Source organism: Trachymyrmex septentrionalis, unplaced genomic scaffold (assembly GCF_001594115.1).
Source record: "Trachymyrmex septentrionalis isolate Tsep2-gDNA-1 unplaced genomic scaffold, Tsep1.0 scaffold37, whole genome shotgun sequence".
In the NCBI taxonomy this organism is placed as follows: Eukaryota; Metazoa; Arthropoda; class Insecta; order Hymenoptera; family Formicidae; genus Trachymyrmex; species Trachymyrmex septentrionalis.
This window is the reverse complement of record NW_017305536.1, coordinates 8,633,391-8,649,476: the sequence shown is the minus strand read 5'-3', so window position 1 is coordinate 8,649,476 and position 16,086 is coordinate 8,633,391. Positions and strand designations below refer to the sequence as shown.

At 31.3% G+C, this 16,086-nt stretch overlaps 1 protein-coding gene across 1 annotated transcript in view; it reads right to left on the bottom strand.

Annotated features, from left to right (window-relative positions):
• Window positions 1-16,086, bottom strand: part of LOC108750753 (neurexin-1) — a 229,340-nt gene that overhangs the window by 78,744 nt on the left and 134,510 nt on the right. The window contains exons 6-8 of the mRNA XM_018490467.1: window positions 13,500-13,526; window positions 6,904-7,062; window positions 3,453-3,605 (exon numbers count right to left, since the gene is read on the bottom strand). Of these exons, the coding sequence (XP_018345969.1) occupies window positions 3,453-3,605; window positions 6,904-7,062; window positions 13,500-13,526 (339 nt within the window). The remainder of the gene's footprint in view (window positions 1-3,452; window positions 3,606-6,903; window positions 7,063-13,499; window positions 13,527-16,086) is intronic.

Sequence of the window (16,086 nt, the reverse complement as noted above, 5' to 3'; positions counted from 1 at the left end):
TATATATATATACATATAATGAAAATCCATCCTCGCCTGGTCCTTGATTCAAGAGTAACTCGAGATGTAACATCGATATCTGAACGCGGTAGGCATCGGAGCCTCTGATCTAATTGTGAATGTGCCAACAATACCAGTATTCGCATTTATACGGTCTCTTACTGTTGTTATAACAGACGAGAGTCCGATGCGAATGCAACGTTACGATTATAAGCGCAGGACAGACGGAGGATAATTGTGCTTGTACGCCGATATCGATATTAATTATAATTGAACCACGAACGCAAATGTTGTTCGTATTGAATAACCATCTGCACGTCGTAAATTTAATGCGTATTATCTACTGATCGAAAATAATATTGACGGAGATCTTTGCGGTAAAGTTATAATATATACTCACTATAATAGTCAAAAATTTGTAATTTTTCTAGTAAATTTGACTCTCTGTAATATATTTTATTCGTACGTACTAGCTGAACATATTTTAATATAACAGTTCTATTGTTTGAATAACTTTTCTCATTTATTGTTAATTATTAAATTAGTTTTACGGTAATACGTTTTTTGACCTAATTAAATATTATTCGATATCGTTGACTGCTTTAAGTTGCAGTCCAATTGCATTACGTGTCATTATTGAATATTAAATGATTTAATTAGGCTCTTATGCTTGGAAGCAGTAATTTATTAACTTTAAGTAACGGCAAAATATATATTAAAAGGGCTCGTGAATATCGTACATAATACGTACATAATATATTTAAGTAGCTGGTGAGGGTAATATTCTTGTTAAATTAAAAATCTTGATTGACCCAAAGCAGTTGTAGAGAATCACGTGCTCTGGCTTCATTATCGTGTGCATATTATGCATGATAAAAAGCTGCACGATAGAATAGCAGCTTGAAGCTTGTACAGAGTGTTTAAAAATTACTCAATTTAATTACAGATTCAGTGACCTATTTGGAATCTATTTTTCCTAAGGAAAAGCGATGAGTCACCTGTAGAGTTTCCGAGTGATTAACTAACGAAAATAAATGACTTTTAAAGAATTCTATTTAAAACAAAATAAGAATGTTGTTTTATTAAAAAAAACCCGATAAAGATTTTTCCTAGACCAACTGCAGTTATATGAATTGTCAATATATTGCGAACAATATTTGGTATTGCGTTACAGTAGTTAATACGCAAAACAATAGACGTCGAGATTGTGAGATGATCTGTACCATCTGGACTTACAAAGAGAAAGGGGCGTATCCTAGAATGGATGCACTAATGCACCAGGCTGCATAAATCGCGACGATGGAGAGCGAGCAATGCAAGAACGGTCATGCTCATAAACAAGTTCCTGCACGAGAGCGGCGAAATGCGCTTTTAGAGGGCACGTACATTCACCCTCGTCCTCGCGCCCTTTGACACCGTGATGGCCGGTGTAACAAGGATTTGCAATGGTAACGACGGTGTCTTGTGGCCTGTAAAAGCGCATAAGAGGACGCGCTGTGCGCAAAGCATTCGCGTTAGTGCTCTACATTGAGGACACGTCTGTCCGACTGTCTTCAAATGTGACAAACGAAAAAGAAATTTTTATAACAAGAAAAATCAGCATGTTCTTGTAACATTCAAAGAATTTACCTTCAAGTCACACTATATTAAAAATATAAGTGTGGATTTAATATTATGGCCGGTATTCATATATAGTCAATTCTTTTTGTACTCAAAATCGTCTTGAGTACAATCTTAAGATAAGTCATAAGCCAATCACAAAGTCGTATTAGTGTCTTAAACATTACTTAAGACGACCTTAAAAAAATAACTATGAATATCGATCTGTGAATGTTAAATACAGAGTATTCTGGAAATTTCAGAAAAAGAAATTTAACTGAAAAAGGAATAATTCTATATAAAAATAAATCAATAACCGTAAATAACATTTTTCTATATTTTAACAAATCTCGTTGTACACTATTCTGTACTTTCTGTTTATGTTTGTGTTTATTGTATTGGATAATCGAGAATACACGGTAAAACGGGATATTCACACACGTGAGTTTTATTACTTTATAAATTATTGAAAATACTATTGATATATCCAAAAATAAAACTTCATATAAAAAATATTTTATTCTACGTTTTCAACTTATTTTTTCATGTAGAACCATCCCCTTCCCAGTTGTACTGCGAGAAATACCCTGTATACTAACCATTGATAAATTAACCAATAGGATGTTGATTTAACAACATATGGTGTTAAATTGTTTAGACAATTGCTGAGAATTATGTAAACACCGAATAGTACTAAATCCACATTTATATTTTTTAAAGTACATCTTAAATATATTTAGAAAGAATTGCAAGTTTTATAGCCTGTGTCTATCTATAAATATTGACGAGGGATGTGCTCGAAAGTTATTGCGTAATTATACCATAATACGTTAATATCGCTATATGGCAATAACGTAGAAGTAGAAAAGAACGAAATATGTCGAAGTTTTAATATGTCAAAACCTACATGGCATATTTTTACATTATTTCTTATGTTCATATTCCTCAATAATGTATAATACTTTCTTGAGTAATTATATGTATTATATCATATATCTGCTTCCGATTAATATTTCTTCTGTTATGTTTTTTCTTTCTGGAAACTTACGTGGCAAACCGCGCATCGATAATCGACTACATACGCCACGTGCAAGAGTCAAATGCATTTTCCTCCCCCCTCCCATAAAAAGTCAAGAGAATCTCTAGTAATTTAGAACGAGGACATTCACGAAGTTTCCTTGACCTCACTGCTGTCGCCTCTCGAAGATATTCGCGAAAACTCGAAAGCGAGCTACGCCGTTACTATTTGCAGCTTGCTTGACTCGCGCAAAAAACTTCCTCGAGTGCATTCCCGATTTAATCGGATATTTCCATCGTCACGATTCTACTCGATAATGGAATCAGATCGTATTTCTTCTTTGCATTATTTAAGAGAGACACGTGCATTAAAGTGCCGCGGAGGAGTCCATTCTTGAGTAAAAACAATTATTCCAGAACGATACGATATCTTCGATTTACAAATATGTAATAGAAACTCTGTTACATATTTGATTCTTTGTTCAGAATAATCTCTTAATTTTAACATAGATTATGTATAAAATATGTAGATCCATATTCGTCTTAAAAAGAGAAGCATTAAAAGTTCTATTTAAAGAAAATTTTGGAATTATATCATAAACTCATAACAATGTCTCTAAAAGATTCCTAACATTTTAAGAATAGAAAATCATTTCTTATATGTTTATAGGTTTACTGACTGTTTAGAACAAAAAAAAGAAGACTAAATTCTTTTAGGTGACATAATCTTGCTTCTTCTTTTTATAAATAATTAACGTTGCAACAGGAGTGTGCATATATAAATATTTTTTGGGCATCATATATATTATTACAAAATTACTAGCACATATACTCACGAGATGCGAGTCCCTAGTGGTAAACGTAATTGGATCTGCTGTTCTGGGTTCACGACAGAAAAAATCCATTTTTCCCCAAGCCGCAACACCCGCCGCTCCGCTCTTGGCCGCTTCGATCAGTTCCATTCTGATTCTTTCTGCAGCAAACTCCACCTGCGAACATACGATCATGACAATTAGTGTACGCGTTATATAAAATAGAAAAAAAGTTGAAACTTTGATTATTATTTTTTTTTAATTGTCCTGAATTTTAACTAATTGAATTTATATTTTCAATTTAATTTGAATTTATAAATTCATATATACAATTTCGGGCCAAAAGTTTTCAAAAGAAACATCTTTTAAAATATTCATAACAATGTTTTTTTAATAATTCTTCAAATAGCCGTTATTTGGATTCATAAAATTATTATTAAAAAAATACATTGTTTTGGATATTTAAATATATAATCTAAAAAGTATCAATTTTTAGAAAGTATTTCTGACCTTTTGGTCTGGAATGTATATTCTTCACGTTCTCACGTCCCTACATTCCTCATTTAAATTCTTGTTAATTATTGAGCTATGCCCGGCATTCTAAAATTTCACTCGGAATTAGATGCTTTATTTTAAATTTTAGTATGTAAAACGGAAACAGTCGTCAAGTCTCGATCTTCCGGAAAAATCTCTTTATTTGAACTGGCAATATAAACAGCTGGAATTTTTGTAGAACGTAACTGCATGCTTGTTTTCTTAGGAATAGCTGTTCTCAGAAGAAAGACCCAGAATAAGCAAAGAAATGTCAGATTATCTTATATGAGATATCTAGCTTTTGGTCATAAAGGTTACTATCCATCAACAGACATGCAAGCGCACTTGATACACATTGGTTGAAAAAAATATTTTAACTCATTTTAAATCAGAAAAATATAGGTGTGTATGTACACACACACACACACACACACACACACACACACACACACACACATAATATATATCTGCAAGTTAATCGAATTTAAGAAAAAATATGGTGATAAAAAAATAAATAAAAATTTTTAATCTATATCTGCAAGTGTAAAAAACTAATACATTTTGACATACTATATAGAGCAAAAGAAAAATTTATATTTTTCGCTTCTAACGTCATAATGCAATATGATTGCAACGGGAAGCTAAGAGCCTTAGGTAGAAGTCGAAACTTCGCGAAGAAATTCCGAACAATTTACATATCGCGAGCGCGCGCACGCTCGTAAATAAAACTCGTAGGAATAATTTACCGAGCGATTCACATCGCGTTACTTAAGCTGCAAACAGTCAGCAAATTGCAGTTGTCATTAACCTTTCGCCTCAGTAGTGCGTTTTATATTGTGACACGTTTTATCGCTTCATTCGCGGTTCTTTGTCGCCACTCATGGCGCGTTAGTTTGACTTTACTCTTCACGGGTGAAACTCCCCAAGTAAGTTGCTGGCATGAATATTTCATTGCGTTGCGATGACCACGTCGACACTATTGGACGGAGACATTTTTATTGGTTCCTACAGAAACTTAATGTGCGTCGTTCTACCAATAGAAATAATTCCAAAATTTCCGCTTAAAGCGTGAGCCTTAGTTAAAAATATTTTTAGTACTTAACAAGTTTAACGAGCATTATGGTCATTTATTTAAGGGCTCTTAATTAGGAATCACTCCAACTTTTACTGTTACTCACCGAAAAGTTTCAAAAACTTCAACAAAAGTTAACTTAAATTCTTTAACGATTATAATAAAAATCTTTTTACAATTCGGAGTTTAAAACTATACTGATATATTTACTGGCTATCAAAAGGTAATTAAGAAAATGGGATTAAAACTTTTCATGGGAAAGATCAATTTACACTGCCTCAAAAACATAAAAAAATTTACAATTATATTGTTGCAAATAAATATTTTAGAATTACACCATATAATCAAATTTTAAGAATGTATCAGATGTATAGTCTCTGCAAAAAGTAACTAGAATTAGAAATTTTATGTGTACTTTCCGTATAAAAATGAATGTTGTTTACGAAGTAGTTCAAGAAGGTCAATATTTATATTTAATGATACAATTTTACAGTTTAAATAAAAGTTTTCTCATTTTATTTTAATTATTTTTTAAAAACTTATCTATATCTAATTAAAATAATCTTTGGACCATATTCTAAATAACAAACTTTTTACATTATCTTCAAATATATATTAAAAATCTATAATTTTTTCGTAATTTTTTCCTTTTTTAAAAAAATATGTACAATACATGCTTAAGGAATTGAGAAATATTTTCCTGATTTTAATTTCACTCGTACAAAGTTAACAAGAATCACGTTATTTTATAAGTGCATTATGTTACGTTCCTTTATACTATGTATATAACAGCTATCTTTTAATCAAATTTATTATAGCGTAGAATGTTTAAGCAATATGTATGCTCTCAAAAGAACTCGATGAGTCTGTGATTACATTCTCTTTACTGACACTACAGGTATCTCGTCAAACGTTCGACACACTATCGTGATTTTCTATCGACAATCGTTCAGAGTAATTTTGGTATCACAGTAATTATCCGATATTCGAGTAAAAAAGAGCACAAAAAAGACAATTTAATGATTATTCCGCTCGATGGTATGATTCGATCACCAGCGCTATTATTATCTCATCTCGCGAAAAAATAGCCGTTTGCTTATATCAAAACAAATAAGAGGGCATACAATAAACCAGTAACATTTGAAGTTATTTCTCTATATTAACAAAAAACGGAAACACAACTTATTTTGTGTTTCCGTTTTTTTGAATTAGTTCAGATTTAGAAATTATTTAATACGGGCTGTGTTCTAAAATAAATTTACAAGTTAAATTTTAGATACAAATTTATTGCAAAAGTTATAGTTAATTCTTCCTAAAAATGTCACCGATCATCGCTTAATACAATTTTCCAATTCAACTATCATTCATTTTATAATTAAGATTAAAATTTGTTAAATAATGTAAGTTGGAAATTGACTGAAAAGTATAATTTTTACATTTATTTATTCCTTAGAGATTTGCTCTATAAAATATATTTTATTTTCAGTCATTGATCATTTATTTTTCTTTTATAATTATTATTTATATTCCGGTTTATTAAAATGCAATAATTTTGTCTTTAGTTTATCACTTAATGTTATTTAAAGTCTCTACTTTATCTATGAAATTAATTTTAAGTTATTGTAGTTAGATATTTTCCAATTCAACTATTCATTAGAATAGCTTTATTGAGTTCCACTGCATTTTATATTATTTTCTTGTAAAATATTGAAACTGATATTTTTATAGTTTATGTAGAAATCTAGCATTAAAATAGCCAATGGCTTCTATTACGCTTTATGCAATTTTGATTCCAGTTAAGCTTATTTACGGTGTAAGAGGATAAGAAAGCTGCTGCAAGATATAAATAAGTCATGCTGCTAATCCAACCTTTCTCAGACATCCAACAAAGTTGATGATCCCTTTGGCGCCCTGCAAGGACCTCGCATCAGCTCCTCCACCAACGAGAAGTCGATCGCTGGCCAAATGTGTGAACGACCCCGCAGTATGACCATGCTCAGCGTAAACCCCATCGACAATAGCAGAGAGCTATAACAAAAAGAATAATAGAATAAAAATTCTATAACGAATTATAGAATTAACTTTAACTCTTACTTTAGTTCACTTTATTATACACAATTAGCACATATTTAAATTGAAAAAAATATTAATATTATTAGTTTAATATAATCTTCAAAATATATTAGCTTTGTAATATTTCATAATTTTTTAAATAATTTTAAATTTCATGATTTTCTCAATTTTTTGTTTATTTAAAGTCTACATTCATTAAATGAAGGCTTGTTTATTCCGCCCGTAATTTTTTCCAAACCGGTAAATTGCAAGCGTCGTTATATCTTGCTCTTCCTATAAAAGTAACCGGCATTAACGTCGGTAACGCGCTTCCACATCTCGGTAAAAGAGCGGCTAAAGTTTCCGGGGCGATCATGCGGGCATGTCGTAAAGTTTAGCATTTAGACAAGCACCGTTCTTGAGGAGCGGTTCGTTACGACCTTAGCAGTGGTGTCGATAGACGTTATCTTTCGGTTATATTCTTCCTTTTTAGTCTACCAATGCTTTAACCAACGGAAAGGGAAACCGGATAGAACGGGCAGGGTTAAAACGTTAGGATGTTACGTCCTCCCGCTGTACCTCTTTCGGAGGCATTTAACTGAGAGGAAGATACTATCCTCTTACTACTCTTCATCTTCGCTTAGCACCAGGGCCGCCGCGATGCAGCCTGGAGATTTTTAGTTTCAAAAAAGTAAATCTTAGAGCTTTTTCAATTTAGGCAATTACAAATTAAACAAGTTAAAACATTCGAACATTTGCAGTTTTATAATAAAATTTACATTTTTAAACATACTTTAAAAAAAGATGTAAAAAAGAATTAGAAATTTTCAGTTTTATATGTAACTTATTGACAATTTCGAAATGTTAGTTAAGTACAGAGTTAATAATTCGATTAATGCAATCATGAAAATTTACACATTTGTATATTCCACATAAAATTTGAATAACTTAGAAATATTATAATAATTTAACATTAATTTTCGTTTTAATAATAATGTAATGAAAATAGGAAATCTTATAACATTTTATAAAATTTGAGATGTTTAAATACGGAACTATGTAAAATTAATGTAAAAGAATAAATGTATAAAATATTATGTAACAACATATTGTAAACATATTGTAACTGAGATTAATAAATAAGTTGATATAATAAAAATAAGTTAGATAAGATTATTATATATAAACTGTTAATTTTTGTGTACAGTAATAAAATGCATTATTGTTTAAGTACAATTATATTAAAACCTATATTTTTAGAAAACAACATGTTACTCAGCAATGAAACAGGATATAAAATAAAACCATAACAAAGATAGAACTATGAAAAATAAAGCTTTGAAAAATAATCTCTTTAATTAAGTTAGCTCCAAAAATATGACGTGAAGCATTAAAGCCGTATAGGGCCGGCCCTGTTTGGCGCTTCCGCCTTTCCTCATCGTAATTAGGTAGCTCTCTTGTCGAGGGCGCTTCCTTGGACCGCAGTCGAGCAATCTCCTTCATAATCCTCCAAGCCTTATCTCCGATGCTTCTCAGTGAACAAATAGATCTTGAGCTCATCACGATGAAATTAAGGAACTGTCTACGAGTAACGGTGTTCCACACAGTAAAGCGTACTTTGCATAAAAGTGTAAAGATACGTTAATGCGTTTCTACCATCACTTAATCATAACTGCATGTATTTATGACAAAATTTAGTAATAAAGTAATATCCAATTAAAACATAGTTGATATGTAACTCTAAATGAGGAACTTTATGCGCGTAATGTTTTTCTACGAAATGATAAATTCGTAGCAATAAATAATGAATTTATTTGTAATTAGTAAGATAATTATTTACGTAATCAATTTATAAATGACAAATCATTAGTTAAATCGATTCAACCGCTTTAGGTATATGTATATAAGTTATTAAACGCTTGTTTATGTATTATATGTTTCTGATTATTTATCTATCATTTATCGATCACCGATCTCTTTATCGAATTATTAACGAAGATATATAAATTAAAATTGAATTGTTCGATAAGCACATATCTTAAATATATAGAGACTTTATAAATTTTCAGTTTTATATCTCCTATGAGGCTCATTACGTTCGTGGATTAGCGTACTTTGGCGAGTCGCTAATTCAGGTGGAAATTTAATTAAGCCGAAGTAAATCAAAATTCGCAGCTTTGATTTGAATCGGGAAACCGCAATATCTCGCTCTATCACGAGGAAGAAATTAATTTTCTGACTTAATTAATTTTCCATCTTCATTAGCCGCTTCTGGACTCGCTGACTCGTGCTAATGGCCATCTTAAACATTTATAACAGTGTCCAAATGTGAACTGAACTGGTAATTCATTGTACAAGCAACTATTTTCTTTCCCTGAAATTGAGCTAACATGATAATTTATGACCCGTCGCTTTTAAAATATAATGTATATTTTGTGTCCGTTTTGTTATTGTCATTTTTCGTTATATGAGTTCAATGATTAATATTCTATGAATTCTTGCATTTTCTCCATTAATTCTACATTATATATAATAACGTATATAAATATATGTACATGCATAAGTATATATGGTCTACAACGTTGCAAATAACTTAATGATAAAAAGATTAAGCAATATATAAAATAATAATAATATTAACCCAATCGACATCAACTAAAAGTAACATAACATCTATGTTATTATTTCTCAACAATATAATATAACATTTACATTGTTAAGTACAAAATTATAATATAAATGTTATATTACTTTAATCGATGTCAACTGGAAACTTTTATACATTTTCAATAAAATTTTACATACAAGAAAATTGCATATCTAAATATATTTTACACATGCCACATAACTAAAATTAATTTGTTAATAATATAGATATTACTTTAGAAACCTAAATGAACGATGGCGCGGAAAGGAGCCATGCAAACTCAATTTAAAAGAAGAATGTCCTCTAACCACCTTTTTCCTTGTATCATGATAATCGTGAGCCACCAAGCGTCAGCAGACATTCCTCGGTTGCGTGCACAATGTATTTGGGGCAACACAATAAACGTAGCCAGGAAAGTGGGCCGCAAACCCACCGGAGGAAACATACGCGAGAGAGGGTCCCTCTTGCAACCAGTATGCTGATCCTCGTTTGACGAATATGGAGCGAACGGAGTGACAAAGGGGATGGAGTAGACTATTTATTACAACTAGACGTAAGCTCTACTTAGCCGCTCACGGATGACGGACATTGTGCATTTGTACGCGTCCGTGGAGACGCAAAAGTGCATCGTATTTTGTTGTCGCTAATGATTTTTAAATTTTGCTTCCTAAGTATTTATCGCACATTGTAAATATAATAACATGTAAAAAAGTAACTATTAAATTTTATCTCTTTTATATAAATGTAATAAAAAGTTAAAAAAGTTATCTATGATTTTTATAATATTACGAAATAAAAATCCCAAAATTTTAGAGATTTAGAAACGTTTTAAAAATTAAAGATATTAAAAATAAAGATTTCAAAAAATTAATTTAATTTAAGTAAACAAAATTTAAATTATTGAAATTCTCGTATTAAAAATATAAAATTAAGGTTCAAGTAATGTTCTTTTAATTATATACTTTTATTAAAATATTGAGATTGTAAATATAATCCTATAATATATACCTATTTGAACTATTTGTTTAATATAATATTTTTAACAATGCTTATTCAACTACTATTTGAAAACACGATGTTTTTATCACGTAACAAATAGCAACGTTGTTACATGTTAAAAATGGAAGCTGCAAAATGATTCCGTTTCACTATTGGTTTCGTTCGCTTCACCGATCGTTTTTCTACATTACGTCGTACCACGGAAATAAATGATTTCTATGTTTTTAACGAGATCGTAAATTATACCCGACACCCTGAAAGGCGGCCTGCGGAATGAGTGAAAAACAAGGAAAAAGATTCGTGGGAAACCAGGGAAAACCGGAGAAACGTCATCATCGAATTTACTGGAGCATCGCGAAAGTCTTAAGAACGGTTCAAACTCAAACATCGAGGTGAAAAGACGGGAAATGTGAAAACTTCTACGCGCATACTCACGAGGGAAGAAAAAGACAGTATCAATGCGAGATCTTCTTGCTCTTTGCATTATGAATGATTTATTCTTGCTTTTTAGAGCGATAACGTCGTGTCACAATCCGACATAAGATATAATTTCAAGGAAGAGGATAGTTTTTAGGATAGTAACATATCAGACTGATTTCTATTTACATGTTACATGTCCAAAAATGAACATCAAAATAGAAACTGTTGTGATAATCACTTAATTGCAAAGTTTATTTCATGTTACTCTCTAAATCTGAATCAGTGAATAATCACTGATATCAGTGCCAAATATACTGGTAATCAGTAAATGAAATGTGAGATCCCTAACCTAGCTGATCTTTATTATGTGATCTAATTAATCTTGTTTTAGTGCATAAATTCAATTAATATAGTATTGGAAAATTGAAATTAACATGAAAATATCAGTATTTTAGTTATATCATGCTCAAACATTTTTTCTTTTTTAGTTAAATTTCATTGATTATCAGTGCCAAATATGCCACTGAGTAATTAGTGACTATCGACTGATTCAGATTTAAAGAGTACGTTGTAATTTCTATAATTTTAGCGAGATTGCTAATTTTTATCACATAATGTCTCGTAGAAAAAAAAATATATGAAGTGGAAATACTCGCATTTAACTAATGGGAAATTGTCAGCGATAAGTAAAAGAAGTAATTTACGTTTACGTGACAAGAAATTCGTGATAACGTCAGTATTTTCAGCTCGCGAGCTGTACCGTAAATTATGCAATCGATCGGTTTCGCGCCCATTTGCATTTCAGAATCTTTTTCCGACTCCTCACTTGAAAGCAGTCAAGTGCAGGCGAGATGCATCAGCTGCAACTTTTTCCGCCGTCTCGTCGAAATCGTCGGTATATTTCTTTGAGACAGACAGGCGATGGAAAATTCATCGTTTATTGAAATGTTATTCCGTTTATAATATATAAAGTAATTTACTATATCTCTTACATGAACAATTGAAACATTAGTATTACAAAAATATAAAATGTGGAAAATTATTCTTATTCGTCTAATTTTACGGTGTAAAATATGTAACTTCCTAAATTAGATTAATTGATTAAAGTTATAAAAAAAAGTCTTTTATGTACATATTTCTATTCTTCTCTTTTTTTTCTCTTTTCCCCGCTTCATCTCTCTTCAATTATATTATATTTATACATTAATTATAAAATAAAAGTAAAAATTTATGTTAAAATGTTTCTATTATTTTCAAATGTTTTTGTTAGTCTTCGAAATTTTCTTTTACCGAATTATTTCTTTCTCTCTTAATAACTCGATTATCTGAATTTCAAGAAATACAAAGCATTGTAGTTACAATTAATAATACTGTGATATGTTTTGCAGTTTCATTAAAAATCTATCATTTATTAATTCTTCAGTCAGAACAAAATGTAGGAATTTCTTCTCACGGTATAACATCATTTATAAACTAAAAGTCCTCCGCGTATTTTATAGTTCAGTGGCATTGAGCTAGGATAAATAATGTGAGAACATTTGTCAACTTATTTCTGTATGCCACTCCTGTGAAAATACTTTCAATAAAAAATTCACACGAGATTCTTTCCTCTCGGAAGCACAGCGTGCGAGACAACGACGCTCACGTAGGCGAGAGGACGAGACTTGAATGGAGATTTCGAGATCACCCGCGTGTCTCTGGTAGGACATGAGTAGAGCAATAAAAGGACGTGGCCGGAGGATCTAAATGGATGGATGACTGAGCCCTTGTTAAAAATGCCTCGACATTTCTCTAGGATACAGGCAACTTCACGCCCTCCGTTGCGTTCAAGACGTTTGGTAAGAATAAAGATACTTAGTAGCAAAAAAGAAATAATCAAGTCTAATATTTAATCAATTTAAGATAAAAAAATATTCGAAATGTTCATCATTAAACAGATTTCCCCTACAAATATAATATTTTTTTAAATTTAATCTTGTAATATTTTTCAAAATAATCTTTTTTATAATTATATTTATATAGTATCGATGTACGTTATTGCAGATAAAATAGGAATTATAATCACCGAATCGAATTAAAATAAAATAAATTTGTCGTTTGATAAAATATAAAAGTAATATCAATTATTGAGTGTAAAACAAAGCCTTTTATAAAAAAAGTACACAGAGAAGAATCGTGATTAATCAACTAAATAATGTAAATTCAACTGGAACGATCGTAATATTCTTTTACGCGTTATTTTTTGCGATAATATTTGCACCACTTTCAATGCAATTGATCGGGTGCGTCAAAGCGCCCCATACGTACATACGTACAATATGTGGTATAATAAAAATCATACACTCACCCTGCAAAAGCTGGTTATTGAAGAGATCTGAAACATAAAGCATAAATGTGCAATCAGTATAGAGTACACAGTATACATTTTATGCGTTTCCGAGCGGCGCGGCGCTGACAATTGAAATCCAAAAGTTGCCCGATGTGCGAAAGCTTTCGGAGCTCGATCGTTGCGAAAGCTCGCGAGCTATTCGACGTCGAGCAAAACTTTTCGTCTGGATTATCATAAGAACTTTTTTGATGCAAGAAAGGTTACGCGTCGCGTCGCTCGAGAAAAACGCAAACGTATTTTACGTATTTGTAGAAACTTCAGCGATTTTTATTTCCTCGCAAAAGAAGGCTCGCAATTTGGTGCATAAAAGCTTTGCTTGGCAGTACGAGTCAAGTTCGGAATTTAAATTTTTTTGCAGAAGTTCATTAGGAACTTAATTATCTTACCATCTTTTAAATGATAATATCGGTCTGTAAGATCACTATCCGAGCAAAACCCCAAAATTCTCTCTTTTTCGCTTATTTCAAAAGATAAGTAGCTTTTATTAAACATAAATAGCTCGAAAAATATTCCATTTCGTTTTCATTTTACTTTATTTTCGTTCACTCTTCTTGCAGATATATGACAGAGATAAAATTGTTTAATTATTTTTAAATGAGCGATACAGAACTCCAAAATTTCCCGCTATTGATAACGTTTCGAACGTGTGTGTACGACAAAGGGTATTTGCTTTCTAAACGCGGGCAGTTAGCGAACATGCGGTTGTGTGGGCCTTATTAAGGAGTCCCTTTGATCATGAGGCGATTAAACGACTGACAGAACGGCAATGGCTAGAACGAGAAAGCCGGTGACGAGCTCTTGCTTTTGCGCGCTACGAAATGATCACGAAAAACGCACACATACGTATCTCTTCTTGTGGCGATTATACATCGTAGTCACACAATTGAATTTGTCAAACAATCGTTGTAGACTTTTTCTTTGTCGTTTGACGATTGTGCACGTTAAACCAATACATTGTGGTTATACACTTTATAAAGTTTTTATAATATACAATTAACTATTTTATTTTTATTGAATTTTATTTTTGTTGAATTCGTACTTCTTGCATATTTAATAAATAAATATAATTCATATAAATTTTTATATATTTATAAGTATATTTTATTTATTGTTGTATATTTTGTATCATAATGTCGATTGTAAATATTTGTGCAAAAGTTAAAATAATAGATTATAAAAAGCAGTTATCGAAATAGATGACAAGTACAATACGTCATAATGTATAACACTTGAAAATATGTGTAAATTGCAATATTTATTTTGAATAAAATTTCACACAATCATTATAACATCGAATTTAATGCGTACATTACATCAATTTAAGGATTGTATTGTTATGGCAAAGCAAACAGCTTCTAAAGGCTTATGGTCAGTCCTATACGAATGGCTCTTGATTCGGTATTATGTTAATATCTCGGCAAGCAATAGTCGATACGCTCATTGTTTGCCTTTGATCAGTTATCTGCCTAATTGGCTTTCGATTTAGTTCGCCTTCAGGCTCAGCGAGTAATATTCGATGAGATTTCCTATGCTGAGTACATTGTCGAGTATAAAAATAGGGTACAAAGAGATTACGAGCTCGATAAGCTTTGTCCCTTGAAGCTTAACGCTCGGTATCTACACGAGTTATAGAGTTGGGCTTTACGATTAACAAAAAGTCAATATTTTATGAGGCAGTTTATAATTTATGTCAGAATATGTCGAAATAAAATATGAAATATCTCAAAGTATGAATTTTACTTCCAGTACAAAGGGGTTTAATCGTATTTCTAATTTATACAATATTTTAATTACAAACAATCATTAATACAAGTACATTAATTAAAAAATAAATCATCTATCGAATAGCATTATTTACGATGCTGTAAACGATGTTTTTAATATCAAATGTATACAATAAATGTGACTTTTGTTTTACATAAAATTGGCATTATGATCGAGATTCCAATAAGATTTTCACTGAACGTCGTGAATTTAAAGACAACTTTGCAGCATATGAAAGAAAAGCTCCGGCATTCCTTTGGATTCTCTTTCGGATAAGCTAATGTTTGTTCAACTGAATCATACGTAACGAATTAAACGTTCCCCGGAAAACCGCTCGAATGCGTTGCAAATCTTTCTCATTCATGAGAATGATTTAATGCCGCGGCTTTAGATGGGGGTACTTCAAACATTCCGCAAACGAAGGATCGTAGATCCTTCTATTCCGCCGTAATTCTCGGTGATCTCTTCCCGGATATTTCACAAACGTCGGAGACTAACGAATCATATTCATTTCTCGAAGAGGAACTCTGATTTGGAACGTTATAGGGCGTTTGTCTATAGATTAACCTTACGCAGCATTGTAATTTAGAAAGTAAAGAAGATCTTTTAAACGTTTAATAAAATGAAATCACGATCCGAAAGAGATAACATATTATTAGTAAAAATACGTTTTTAATGTGCACGATCTGCGTGCTGCTTATCACATAATTTCTCAGAAAGATTCTTTATTTTTTGCTTAAACTTTTCAAACAATTCATTTTATTATTACTTTGCATGCTCT